This window comes from Hipposideros armiger, unplaced genomic scaffold (genome assembly GCF_001890085.2).
Source record: "Hipposideros armiger isolate ML-2016 unplaced genomic scaffold, ASM189008v1 scaffold_29, whole genome shotgun sequence".
Classification (NCBI taxonomy): domain Eukaryota; kingdom Metazoa; phylum Chordata; class Mammalia; order Chiroptera; family Hipposideridae; genus Hipposideros; species Hipposideros armiger.
In genome coordinates this window covers 5629496-5643473 of record NW_017731379.1, presented here as the reverse complement: position 1 = coordinate 5643473, position 13978 = coordinate 5629496, and the positions used below count along the sequence as shown (strand labels likewise).

Here is a 13978-nt window from a genome sequence, read left to right as displayed (position 1 = left end):
GGTGTGAGCAGGGGGGGCGGGGCGGGGGTTCCTCTGAGTAGGACCGCGCAGGGCGGCCCCTGAGGCAATGGTGAACAGGATTCCTGCCTGGGGGTCCTGGGCAAGCCGCCCTGCCCAAAGTGAGGCAGTTGGAGTTTGTTTTTAACAGTCACACTGTCAGTTACAGCTTCTCCGGAGCTGTATACAGAAACACTCAACCCCCACAAGTACTGTCAGACACACACACAGCTTCTGTTCCACGGTTCCTGGCAGCCCCCTCCCCCGCATGATAGTGACAGAGAACTAAACAGCCTCCTGTTGACACTCAGTCTCCCAATGATAGTGGTACCAAATGCACAATATCCTTTTCACACCCACGCACAATCTCCCAGTGCCAAAGATACTTATCCACAGCTTCTCACTCAGAGTGACACAGACTTGCAACCTCCAATTCACATGTGCACACGTTGGCACAGCCTCCCAGAGGCCACAGGGTCTCCCACGGAAGGCAGCCTGCATAAGTGTGCCCAGGCACACACAGCCTTCCAGGGATATCCACCCATAGTCGCATAGAGCCTCCAGCACAGTGAATCGGACACCTAATCTTGGGCCCCAGAATCAAACCGAATCACACGCATTCTCCAATCCTCACATCAACGCACAGCTGCTCAGATGGCCGCCTCCCCTCCCCATCCCATTCGGGAATGCTCGAAATAGGACTGACTCCCATCCCGACCACTTCACCTTCAAAACAGGACGCCCCACCTCTCTCCGGAGGTCAAGTCTGTTCTGGAGCTTGTCTAACTCGGGAGCAAGAAACCCACAAAGTTGGGGTTGGGGACGCAGAGGGAGATCATGTTGTGCAGAATCAGAGGACCCATTTAACTCCGGCATGCACAGCCACCTCTCTGCCCCTTCTGAACAGGGGTGAGTGCTATAGAAAAAGAGTGTCCCAACTCAAGACGAGGTGTCTGACAATGTCCCCTCCTCGAGCCTCCTGCTGAGCCCCCGTCCCTCCGCCACCACTACCACCTGAGTTGGACAAGAGGAGGAAACCTAGCGATTTCTAGATGCTCTACGCACCAGGCGGCACTTCAAAGGTGGCACCGTAGGGGTGTGTCTGTGCGTCTCTCCTCCCCCTCTGCTAGCCTCCACCAACTCGCTCCACTCCTAGACGCTGGCCTGGAGGAGCCATGTGAGTCTCAGGGGAACTCAGTGACATGCCGGGACCCTGACCTGGATGACGCGCATGTTGAGGCCAGTCTCCTGAGCAAGCTGCTCGCGAATATGGCGGGTGGGCTTGGGCGTCGCGGCGAAGGCGGCCTTCAGCGTCTCCAGCTGCTTGGCTTTGATGGTGGTGCGCGGCCCTCGCCGCTTGGCGCCCAGGTTCTGGTCGTCATTCTCGTTGCTGCCCCCTTCCTTGTCCGATACATTGGCGCTCTCCGAGTCCTTGGCGTCGTCCTGCGATGGGTCTTGGGAGTCCGGAGACAAACTGGGGTCACTGCCCGTGGTGGCTGGGGAGAAGGGACAGGTGAGCAGTTGCTTTGGGGGGGGCCTTCCTCCCCCAGGACCTGCCCGCCCATAGCGAGTTGGGAATTGGGGCCTCACCCGAGTGGAGGCTGTTCTCTTTGGCGACACTGCTGTTGCTTAGGTAATCCTCTTTGCAGACGAACTTATTCTCGTCGATGATGTAGAGCTCCTCGCCGGTAGAGAGCTGCTTGTTACACATCATGCAGGTGAAGCAATTCAGGTGAAACACTTTGCTTCGTGCTCTCCGCACCAGGTCGCTAGGGGAGATGCCCTGCGCGCAGCCAGCGCATTTGGTACCGAAACACCTGCAGGGGGGCGGGTTGATGAGGGACAAGGAAAGACAGGGGCAAAGACGAAAGAGAATGAACGAAGTAGAAAGTGGAGGAAGGAGGAGGAAAGGAAAGGGAAAAGGGAAAGGGGGGAGGGAGAGGGGGAGAGAGAGGGGCGGGGAGAGAGAGAGAGAGAAGAGAAGAGAAGAGAAGAGAAGAGAAGAGAAGAGAAGAGAAGAGAAGAGAAGAGAAGAGGCCAAAAAGAGAGGCAAAATGCCGATCAAGCAGGCAAGAAGTCAAAGAGAGAGCGGGGTCATCATGAAAAGTCGGGGAGAAGACACACATGGTTAGAGTGAAAGAGTTAGGGGCCTATGCTGCCCCCACCCCTAGCCTCACGCCCAGTGTTGTCCCTGAGGGGGGAAAAAAGCTACCGAAAAAGGTGGCAAGGCGGCAAAGGGAAAGGGGAGGCACTTATTTTCTCCTTAGATTCAGAAAAACAGTCAAATTCGAGCTCGAGTTCCATATAAACGTGTCCCGAGCGCTGCTTATCTCTCCTACTGTCGCCTCTCCTTCGCCGCAAAAGGACCCGCGCGCACAGGCTGCGAGTTGGCAAGGTCCAGTCCCGCCGCGGGTAAACAAAACAGCCGCGGAGAGCCCAGACGGCCGCAGCTGGACTGCTGCCATGTTCAAGCCCAAAGCCCGGCAGGTTGACGCAAGCTAGAGCAAAGGCTTGACGCTAGGTTCCTGGCCGTGCTTTACCGGAGCCAGGCCTCTGGGGCCCTGGCAGCCGGCACGGTTCGTCGCTCCCCGGCTCGGTTCCAGTCAGTACCGGGGAAACCTGGCGCGGCCTGCCGAGGCTCAGCCTGCACAACGCTTTGCTCCGTGGAGCCAGGCGTTCTGGGGCAGCATTGGGGACAGGTGGCTTTGAACCCTCACCTCCCCCCCACACACACACACGTTTGAACTGTAACCACAAACTCAGAAGAAACCAAGTCAGCCCAGTAAACTGGGAGATTTCAAACCCAAACAAGGGGATTACAATTCGCATTTGCTTCTGTTGTTTTCTGTTGACTTGTGTGTTTGTACAGATTTGCTGGCAAGATAGTGAGTTTAAGGGAATACAGTTGAAATGCTAAACGGAGGAGGGGCGACGGAGAAATCTCGACTTTTCTCCGGGTTTCGAAAAGAGATGGCTGGAGGGGAGCGGGCAGTGCCTGGGAGAGCTCCGAGTGGAACCCTCGCCTCAGAACCGAGGTCCGCGTTTGGCGGAGACCCAACCTCTCTCCAACCTGGGGCAGCGGAGGGAAAGCAGGGGAAAAGGTCTTCGCCGAGGCTGAAGCCTCGGGGCATTTCACTGGCACCTTGCAGCAGTGAACCCAGGACGGTTCTTGGAGGCCAGTTGGGGTTTGGGGAACACCCTGGATGTGCGGGATAGGCATCAGGACTGAGCTTTTCTCTGTCGCTGCCAAGGCAGGCCACTTGGACACTCCATGGAAAAGGCTCGGCGGTTCACGCCAAGACCTCTCGGAGACGGAAAAGGCAATAGCATGGAATTAGCCCCGGTTTCTAAGCTCAGTCCAGAGAGGGGGCAACCCAGGACTCAAGAATGCAGTCGCTGGAGAGGTCCGCGCACTGAGAAAGACAAGAGCGGGGACTACTAACAGCCGAGACTGCGCTGCCTCTCTCCAAGCTCAGACCTTTTCTTCCCGGGCACGTGCAGCCAAGCCCGGACCCACAATTTCCAGGACGCGAGCAGGGCCGCGTCCCAAGCGCCCAGCGCGCCAGCTGGCGAAGAGGCGGGCGCCGGTGGGACTTGGCTACCCTCTCCGAAGGTAGTTACTAACGCGGCCGCCGAGGCCACGCTGACCTCTGATCCGTAGCTGGCCTGGAAGAGCCCGCGGGAAGGGCGCAACAGAGGTGCTCGAGGGATGTACTCACCGAAAGAAGTCGTTCTTGCAGTAGAGCTTGCCATCCCGGGAGAAGCACTTCTCGGTCAGGTTGCACTTACATTCACAGCACTGGACGCACTTGACGTGCCAGGCCCTGTCCAACACGTTCAAGAGGAAGCGGTCCAGGATGGGCCTTTTGCAGCCGGCACAGTGCACCATGGTCTTTGGTTTGGTCGGGTGAGGCCCGGAGAGAGAAGAGCAGGTAGGGCCGAGGAGGTGACTTCCGAAGACGACTGGCACGAACTCTCCAGGCCCTCCAAAAAGAGGAGGCTTACTCGGCAGTGGAGGCCAAAACCCGCACCAGAAAATCAAAAGAGGGGGAAACGAGGCAAATGGGGACCGGGAAGCACCTCAGTGGTGTGCAGCCCGGGAGTCCCAGGGCCCCGGGGCACAGAAGCGCCGCGGCAGCTCCTGGGGCGAGGAAGAGTCTCAGGCGGGTGCGAAAGCGACTCTTCTGCCCAGAGCCCGCGAAGGAGTGAAGGTCACCGAGAACAGTGACGGGGACGTAAATAAATAAGACGGAGACGGAGAAGGAAGAGGACGACGCGGCGAGCTCGGGTTGCAGGGAAAGCGCCGCTGAGTTCTCTCCGGCTTGAGGTAGAGCTGTCAGAAGTCAAAGTGCATCTGCTTTTGTCGGGGTATGAGGGTGGGTGTGTGTGTGCCCGGCTTTCAGCCACCGGGGTTTCCCCTCCTCTTTTATAAAAGAAAACAACAAAATGAGTAGAGAAGCTTTGGATCCTAAACTGCCGGCATCGCGCAGCGGGTCGGGACGCGCTGGGCGCCCGCGGTGGGGGGGGGGGAGGGGAGGGCAGAAGGAAGATCTCGTTGTTGACTGTAGTTGTTGCTTAGATTTCCCCCCTTTTGGAGAAGTGTTTGTGTCAATCGAGAACGGAGAGAGGCACAACTCCGGGCGGACGCAGCCAGACGCGCTCGCTCGCTTCCCACCACCCCAGCCCCGTCACCTCAACCCGTGGCCTGCCTGGCGGCCTCCGTGTTCTCAGGACCGCCCTCCCTGCGCCTGGACTCCTTCGAGAAGATGATACGGGCTGGCTTCTCACCGCGCCTGGCCGTGCATCGTGGCTCCAGTCACAATTCGCGGCTGCCTGGGCGCGCAGCCCCTCATCGCTGGCACACGCTCCGGCTGCCTGCGTCCAACCCTACAGTCGCTCGACTTTTCCTTTTCCCCTGTTTTTTCGTTGTGGTGGCAAATATGGGTTTCCTTTCTAGCCTTTTTTTTTTTTCTTTTGCGGCGAGAGGAGTCGGGAGGAGGGGGAGTAGCTTGGAGAGCTTTTAAAAACGTCCTGGTGCAGCGGCTAGAGTTCTGCGCCGCGGGAACAGCTCGGCACCGGCCGCAGCTGTCGCTGCCCGGGCCGCTGTTCGTTGCTGGCCCTTCCTGGACAAGCGTCCCTCTGTCCCTGGTCTCCTGGCCCAGTCCGCCGCCCCAGCGCGTCTCTCCCCAGCTCCGGCGGCTCGGTCACTGCTCCTGGCTGTTGGCTGAGCTCTGGAAGCCCCCTCGCCTTAATGCAGCGCCCGCCGACGTCACGACGGCCTGCGACCAATCAGCGGCTCGCGGTCCCTCTGTAAACCATTCTGCATCCCCCCGGCCGGGGAGAGTGCGGGGAGACCGCGTTTAGAGGATCAGTGGCGGCCGCAATCGCGGCCCCGCGTGGTGCGGGCGCCGGGCAGCAAGGTGCCCGGGCTCCCTCCTGCTCCGGTAAGGCGTCGGGTTCGGTGGGAGGGACTGAGAGAACACGCGAGTAGGCGCAGGCGGAAGGCAGAGTTCTGAAGGGTGGGTGTAATCCTAGTGTAAGCCTTGTTGAAGGTTGGGGTGCAGCTGGGTCCGGGAGCCCTGGCGGCCCTGGTGCAGTTTGGCTTTGCAGTTCATTGGGTATTGGCTCCCCCCCCCCCCTTCTACTTGCTTTCTTGGCCTAGAAGTTTGCCCCGCGCGCCTCTGGGGAAGTGGTGGAGGGAGGGCACTTGGCCGCAGATTTTCCCTCCTCCGGTCCTCCTTTCTGTGCCCCCTCCCCCAATCCATCCAAAGTCCACAGGGTCCGGGTCTCTGGGAGATCTGGGTGTCTGTTTCCCGCAGCGGGGTCTTGGAAAGTTGATTCCGGCGATTTCCTGGTGGGGGCGGGGGAGACCGGAGGCGCGGCGCCTGGGAGGGGGAAAGGAGTGGGTGGGGAAGCGCCTCCGGTGAAGAGTTACAACTTGGGCGAGAAATTGGGAGGAAACTGTGATCCGGAGACACCTTTTACATACAAAAACAAGCGACGAGGCGGGAGACCGCGGGGCTCCAGCTGCGGCTGGGGGGTGGGGTGGAGTGGTGATAGTGGCGGTGGGAAGAAGAATAGAGGAATGTCCCAGGGGTTCCACAGAGAGGCTGCAGTGGATTGGGGTGTACAGCACACGGGCAGGGCGGGCCTGGATTTCTGTCCTCCCCCTTTCCAGGCCTCTGGTTGGCACCAAGTTCCCCAGACAACCGTCAACTGTGCACATCCTCGGTAGTTCACTCTGAGAGAGCCCATACCTCCCTAATTCTGCTCTGAGTATAAACTCTGGACCACTGCCCACGGGGGGCGGATTATCCCGGACATGGGGGTTGCGTCCGGGTCCTGAAAGCCTTAGCTAGCCTCGATGAGTCATTCACGTTCCCTGGCCCATACCAGTCAAATACCAAATTCCGTTTCCACAGCACCATTTCTGTGCTTAACCTCCCTAAGTTTGAAAGTAGCAGGGCTGAGCAGTTTTGATCTTTTGCTCCTCATTTTTGTTTTGTGGGAGAGGGGGTGTTAGGAAAATGCATTCGGCCCTAGAGTGGAAGGAAGTAAGGATGGGCAGCCAGTCGGGTCTAGCCGGTATTTGGGGCTTGGCCTTTTGCCCCCACTCGCGATGCGGGGCTGAGACATCCCACACAGGGCCCGAGGCTAACCCGGGAAAAATGCGCAATGAAACCCCATTGCCTTGAGCACGGGTGGTAAGGGAATCCAGCCCTCTGCAAATGGAATACCCTTTTCGGACGAATCGGGAAACGCGTAATGCGAATTTGGTTTGCGCTTCTGTGGGACGGGGGTTTTAGGGTTCTGCTAACGTCCCTTTTCTGCCTCCAAGCCTCCGCTAGCACTGCCCTGCAAACCCGGGGCTTGCCAACAGCCCCCGCCTTGCTGTCCGCGTCACCTTTTTCATTGGAAGCCGAAATCCAGTCCTCCCGCGCGCTTCTAACGCCTCCGCCGCACCCCACTACACACACACACACACACACACACACACACACACACACACACACACACTCACTCTCTCTCTCTCTCTCTCTCTCTCTCTCTCTCTCTCTCTCTCTCTCTCTCGGCTCCTCGCTGGGCGGTGTTGGGGTTGGTTATCTCTCTCGCCTCAGCCCCCTCTGAGGGTGGCTGGGGATGCGAGTCTCTCCCAGGCTGGGGATGGGAGGGCGGTTTTCCAACCCAGCAGGCCGGCTTCGCGGGCTCAGACTTGGCTTTGTGCTCCACCTGCGGACCGGACAATTCCTGGAGCAAGCCCATCCGTAACGGTACTCCGGGACCGGGAGAGGCACTTAGAGCTGCGTTAAGAGGGAGGGGTGTTCGCCTTCTCCACCGGACCCCAGGCGCTGGGGAAGCCGGCTGAGCTGGGTGAGGTCCAGTCCAGCGGTCTCCACGTTCCTCACTCCCCCAGCTGTCTTGGTTCTTGCAGCTATCGCCCCCCCATCCAACCGCCCCTTTCTGGAATCTATAGCGGACCCTGTCCCGAGTGGCTCGCCCCCGCCCCCGCCCCAGCTGGGCTCCTTCTCATGCAAAGCAGAGGAGCCATGGGAGTGGGGGCCGGTCGGCGGGGGACCTGTGGGGTGACAGCTGGACCCGGCTGCCGGCCCTTCCTGAACCCAAAGCCCGCAGTGGGCAGGAGAAGGAGAAGGTTGCTGCACAAGTTCGGGGTTGCAGGGACCTTGGGATCCTGACATGGGGGAAAGAGGGCCATCACGGCCGGCAAACCAGCTCGGTAGAGGCGTTAAGGGTGAGGACAGGTCGTGAGCTCCGGGGCACCCAGCTCGTCCTGTGTCCAGATGGCTCCATAAAAGGATCTACAGAACCAACCCTAGTGTCTACTAGGAGGTCCGGGAGCACAACTCTAGGCCGGCCTCTTGGCTCCTGAGTCTAGGTTTAAAGTCCAGATTTAACGCCTTCACGGTGACAGCACACTAGATTAATGTTTTCTTCGTTTCCACTGAGTTTTTATTTTGAAATGTAATTGGTCACAGAGACATGGAGAGAAAACTGACTCAGCTTTCCAAATTCACCATCTCCGAAGCCCCTCAGCTCAGTTCTGCATTTAAACCAATGTCTGCTGGGTGAAGAGCACCAACCTTCCCATCTCATCCTCCCCGCCAACGACTGCCTGCGTCCTGAAATGAAGTGCACAGAGCTTTCCTACCCAACACCCTCGAAGTCACTCAGACCCATAACCATGTACACTGCCCCAGGTCAAATAAATTCTGGACGGGATGCCGTGAGGTTCCTCAGTGGATGCACAACCCTCTCCACTTCATGCCCAGGCACTCTTGGAAAAGGCCCCAGAGGACCCAGGAAGGGGCTTTCACATTATAGGTTTCTCTTCTAAGAAGCTCCTTGAAGATCAGCCCCAGAGGAGGGTCTCTTCAGGGCAACTGGGCACAGAGGGGGTTCTACCAGCCCTCCTCAGCCACCCTGCACTTTCGGGAGCTGAAGGCACCCTCTCCCGCACCCCCTCCCTGCCCCCGCCGTCTCCTTGGTTCCGAGCCCCACTTGACCTCAATCCCCTAGGTTCCCCAGTGGCTCCTGCTACCCAAGAACCAAAGCCTGCTCAGCCCGGTCTCTGCTGTTGATTCCCGCCTCCCTCCAGAGCGGCGAGCGCCTCGGCCACTGCGCTCCAGTCCAGCCCACGATCCCCAGAAACGGGTGGCGAGGCCTCAAAGGGAGGAGGCGCCTGGGGCAGAACGGACTCTAGGTGGTTACCTGCACCTGGACACAGGAATGGAGTGCAGCCACGCGGGGCCAGGAAGAAGGAGGAGGGAGCGAGCCCGCGGGTCCCGGAGGCCATGCAAACTCCAAACGGACTCGGTTGATGATGCCGCAGATGCGACGCAAGAAACTGTTTGGCCAGGGTCCCTCGGATCTGTCCGACCTCTCCTGCCTCAGGTTCTTAATGTCACTCCATCACGCTCTCCTGGAAATGGCCTATTTGTGTGCAGCACTTTACAGTTGATAGCACTATGGCCCCTGAACCACATAGTAAGAGAACGGAACGGTGTTATCTCCTTGGGAAGAACCCCAAGTTACAGGGTTTGCTTGAGACCCCTCCGTCAGTGCACTACTGAAGGAGAGAAGTTTGGGGTAGCGGCTGATCACCTCGCCCAGGGTGTACTTTGCCCCAGCCATGTCTTCCGAGGTAGGGTGGGGGGGAAATCCAGAGGCCAGGAAAGGGACAGCATCCGGCTGGGACTTCACGGTGTGCGCTTGGGCTGGGCATACAACGCTGGCTTCCCATGAGGGCTGGAGGGTCCCTGGGCATGGGGAGGGGAGCGAGGTGGAGCGTGGTGAGCTCGGATGCAAGTCAGCACAGCGCGGCGGAGCAAAGAGAGGACGCGGATGTCTGAGAAGGGAGAGGGGTTAGCAGGAGTTAGGGTAGCGAAAGAAGCGAGGGAGAGGGACGGGAACCCGAGAATTAGGGCAGAAAACCAATGAAAAGAAGACAGGAATGCGGAAAAGCAAGCGGAGATAAAAGGGGCAAAGACGTGTTGGGGGAAAATGCATGGAGAAGTAGAGGAAAGGAAAGGGAAAGACCCGGAAAGACACCCAGTGACAAAAAAAGGCGATGGGGAGAGGCGCAGAGCCGAGGACCCTGCAGGCAGCAGGCAGGACTCCAGGGCGTGCGGGTGTGTGACAGGCACATTCGTAGGCGGGAGAAAAGCAGGCAGCGTGTTTGGTGGGAGACAGCGCTCGTGGAAAAGCGTGTGAGCCGCTCTGGGCACGAATCCAATAAATAAATAAAACGTTTAAGACGGCGTGACAACAATGTGTATTTGGGTGCGTGCCCGTGTTCCTCTCTCTGAACACACACACCCAGTAAGGAAGACAAACGGGGCTCGTGCCTTCGAGTAATTAATCCTCTCACTAATTGACTCTCTCCCCTTTACCTAATGGAGGTGGTCACTGCCGATATCTGGAGAGATATCAAGTGGAGAGAGAGAGAGAGAGACTCCCCCAAGATAACCACCTTTGGGACTGGGGTTGAGTTCTTTCTGGACCTGGCAGCTCTAAGCTTCTCCTCCCCTTTGGGGGGACAGAATCAACAGATGTTGCTGCCTCATCAGCCCCTCCGTGTTTGCATTAATAAAGATCTCAGATTAGGCGTGACCAGGAGCCCTCCACACACACAATGAGGCCCTTCATCAATCTCAGAGGCTGAAAGCCACCCACTGCCCCTCTCCTGGACATTTTCTACCTCTAGGCAACACCAAAGCTCCCTCTCCCCTGTTGTTCCCCAAGGATCCCAGACCCTGTCCCCCTTCTTTTAGTCACTACTTCGTTTTCCCAGGACCTGGGATGTGTCCTGCAGTCCCTAGTAGAGCAGGTGAGGTTTTGAGTGGGCTGGGAGGCATCCTTGGGTGGATGGAGAGAGAGCAGCAGGAAGGATGAGGACAGGGTAAAGATGGGAAGAGGCTTCTAGAGACAAACCCACCCAGACATGAGTAGAGAGACACAGAAGCATAGTGGACAGCAATGCACGCCTGGCGAGAGTGAGGCCTCTGGGGACAGAGGAGAAAAAAGGTAGGCATGTGCACCACAGAGGAAGGCAGGAAGGTGACTGTGTCTCTGTGACTGTGTGACTCGGGGGACAGTTCTATCTATCTGTATGAGCATGGAGAGGGGCTCCTCTTATTTTCCCCCATAGTTCTCTCAGTTTTCAGGATGGGAAAGAGGCAGGAGAGAAAGTGTTGGACTTGGATAGACCCTTGGTAGCTAAATTGGCTGGGGCCCAAGGCTCAAAAGTTGTCTGATGATGTGACTTTGAGGCTTGGGTTTGTGAGGTGAATGTCAACCCTCACCCCTTGGAGGTGGCAGTTTTGCTCTGTCGGCCTCCTCAGAGGCTAAATAAATAACTGCTGAGACCCATAAACCACCCAGCCTAGGGAGAGGAAGGAGGAGGGGAGAAGGACAGCTCCCCAGGAAAAAAAATCCACTCCCCCCACCCCACTAAACACATTCTTAATTGTCCCTTGGGAACATTTGTGCCTTTGACCAAAGCAAATCCCCAAGCAGTAACAGCAAAATTTGTCATAGGGACCAGAGAAGAGTTGGGGGTTTGAAGAAGACAGAGACAGGGAGAGGGGGTAGGTGTGTTTGAGAAGGTGAGAAACTTGGCGTGTCTCACCCTGTCTATCATGCTTTAGAAAGAAAGTGAGCCAGGGAATAAAGTTCCAAAGGAAAGAATGAGAAGGGCATATAAAAGGCAAATCCAAACCAGAAAGGAAAGAAAGTGAAGAAGAAAGAAAAAGGAAGGGAGGGGGGAGAGTTGATAATAAAAAAGGGTGAAGGCGGCCCCAGGAGGCTGGGCCTCGTCCCAAACCATCCGTCTTCATTGTCTCCGTGTGTGCAAAGGCAACTCCGGCATAAGGAAAAGCCACTATTGGAGCCGCGGCTTTATTTTATATCCTATACATCAGGAGGGAGGCAAAGCTTTATTTTCGCCAAGAGACAGATATTTTATTTCTCTCTTACGGTTTTATGTGTGAGAGATGTCAGGTTGCCACAATGGATGGCTAATGCATAGGCAAGAGGAAGCCGTGTTGGCATGCTGTGTGTCATGGGGTCTTGGGGGGGTGAGCGGGCCTGGGATTTAGGGCTGATGGGACACTCTGGGGGATTTCTGCTAAAACATCTCTCTTCATAAATCCAGAAGCATGGTCAGCTCAACAGGGAGAAGAAGGAGTTTTAGAGGGAAAAGAGTTGGGCTTAGTAATAAACGAACACACAAAGGAACCGCTTACCTTCCAACAGGCTCGGGCAACCGGGGCAAGGCAGCCCTGTGGAAATGCACAGACCCACATGCAAACACGCGTGCCATTCACAGGGAAGTATTTTCTTACAGAATACAATGCCGTTTTACTTCCTCTCCCCATTTTGTATTTTTCTGCCTTCCTCCCCCACCCCCTTCACCAGAAATCTTTTTCACCTCTTCAGAGCCTCAAGGGGAAAGAGCTATTAATTTGCAAATCATCTGATCTGTGAAAGGATCAAGATGCCTGTTTTACTCCACGAAATTCAGTGTCTTGAGTGGACACACACATGCACACACAAGCCCATTATGCTGTGAATCCTGGGGGCATAGGTGCCAGATTTGAATCCGAGAAAAGTGCGCCCACCCCTCCCCCCCCCATGGACAAATTAAGCTTTAGATCTGAAACTGCATTAACGTTCATATTTTTAAACCTGGAGAGAAGGGAAGAGATGGGACAAAGAGACAGAGAAGTGAGTTAATTAACATGTTCCATTCAGGATTTAAGATTAATCTCCTCCATTCCCAACCCCCCTCAAAACAATTTCTTACAAGAGTTGTTTTTATTCATTCTCCTGACCTACGCTTTTAATTTTTGACTTCTTGGTTTATATCCGCTGTAGAACAAAAAGGTGACCATGCTCTTTCCCTCTTTTCAGAAGATCAGAGGTGACGCAGGATCTGTAGACAACGAACATGGGGACCTGGCCACCCTGTCCTTAGCTGTGACCTTTGGAGAAGACATTTAAACTTTCTAGGCCTCAGTTTCCCCATGTGTAACACAAGGGGATTGGGCTAAATGGTTGCTAAGGTCCCTCCAGCTCCAGCCTCCTCTGGCTGAATGAGATAATGTGTGAAAACACTTTGTGAACACTAAAGCCGGACGGATGGCGGGGGATTATTATTACGATTCTAATCAATCCTCTTTTCTCCACATGGATCTCGGGCTGTTTAGCGCCAGCAAGCAGGCTACAGAGGGCCGAAAGCGAGAAAGCTTAACGGAGATGGAAAAGCTCTATGGCATGGACGTAAAAAACCCTGCACCTCCAGAAATGTTCTGTCTCTGTGTGGCCCCCAGGCCTGGTGGGAAGAGGTGGGGAAGTGGAGGAGGCCTAACCGGGTCTAACCCATTTCAGTCTACATGTAGGCAGAGAGTATATTTCTTCCTAAGCATTGCTTGTCTCCAAGTGACTGACATAGGAACCTGATGTGAATGCGATCTGCAATTGTTTTTTTCCAGGAAGAGAGGAAAACGCAAGGTGTAGCTGATTAGCAAGCTAATTATTTCAGTACCCCAAGGGTTCCAGTGTGGTGGTAAGTTGTCCAGCCATAGTGTAATTTCACAGTCCATGCATTTCCTGGTGAGCACCTGGAGTGGCCGGGTCTGTCTCTCTCTTCATCCACCTGCCTTATGTCTTCCTGACACACCTGGGGAGATGAGTAAGGGCTGGGGTGGTAGGTGGTGCAGCGTATATATTTGGCCTAGGCTGCAGGTGGGGGGCCAGACAGAACGGGCTGGAGGAAGCCGAGTATTTAATTATCTGGTCCCTCTTTTTTTAAAAAAAACTTCTTATTTAATAAATATAATGAGGCAAGCAAGTTATCAGAACATGGAGCCGTTGTGTGGTTATTTCCCCAGACTTAGCATGAAAAGAAACGGTTTGAGGAGCCCTCTCACCTCTTACCTCCTCCTAGCCCTGGCCAGCTCTCCAGTGCTCATATTTGCTTTCCCAGCTCTGATCACCACTTGGTCTGCAGCGGCCTCCTCCAGTTTGACTTCGAGATCTGATTTCCCTTTGGGGGAGGGAAGGGAGGATTGTGTGGTCAAACGCACACCTCCCTCAGAGAGATAAGTTGGGGATGTGAACATTAGCCTCAGAATTAGCAGCTTTTGCTGCTCTCTGCTCTCAGGGCTGGTAGAGCCAGCCCCCTGCTGCTCCTCCTGAGATGGACAAGGGAGGGCTCAGCAGTTTACTTAAGAGTGGTCCCATCTGCTCAGACCAGCCTTTCATAAGGGGAGGGATTTATGCAGTGTCCTTGTGCACAGACCTGGGATTTGCCTGAAAACCTTGGGCCTCTGAGAATATTACTGAACACTAAAATGTTCAGCCACGGAGATGATTCATGATTTGTCTGCATGGACAGGATGTGTGTGTGTGTGTGTGTGTGTGTGTGTGTGTGTGTGTGTGTGTGTGTGGGGGGGGGGGGGGG

The 13978-nt window shown here is 55.9% G+C and overlaps 1 protein-coding gene across 1 annotated transcript in view; it reads right to left on the bottom strand.

Annotated features, from left to right (window-relative positions):
* Positions 1 to 4532, bottom strand: part of LHX1 (LIM homeobox 1) — a 7168-nt gene extending 2636 nt beyond the window's left edge. Inside the window, exons 1-3 of the mRNA XM_019636773.1 lie at positions 3717 to 4532; positions 1588 to 1814; positions 1216 to 1493 (exon numbers count right to left, since the gene is read on the bottom strand). Coding sequence (XP_019492318.1) covers positions 1216 to 1493; positions 1588 to 1814; positions 3717 to 3886 — 675 coding nt within the window. The 5' untranslated portion in view covers positions 3887 to 4532. The remainder of the gene's footprint in view (positions 1 to 1215; positions 1494 to 1587; positions 1815 to 3716) is intronic.
* Between the last annotated feature and the right edge of the window lie 9446 nt (positions 4533 to 13978).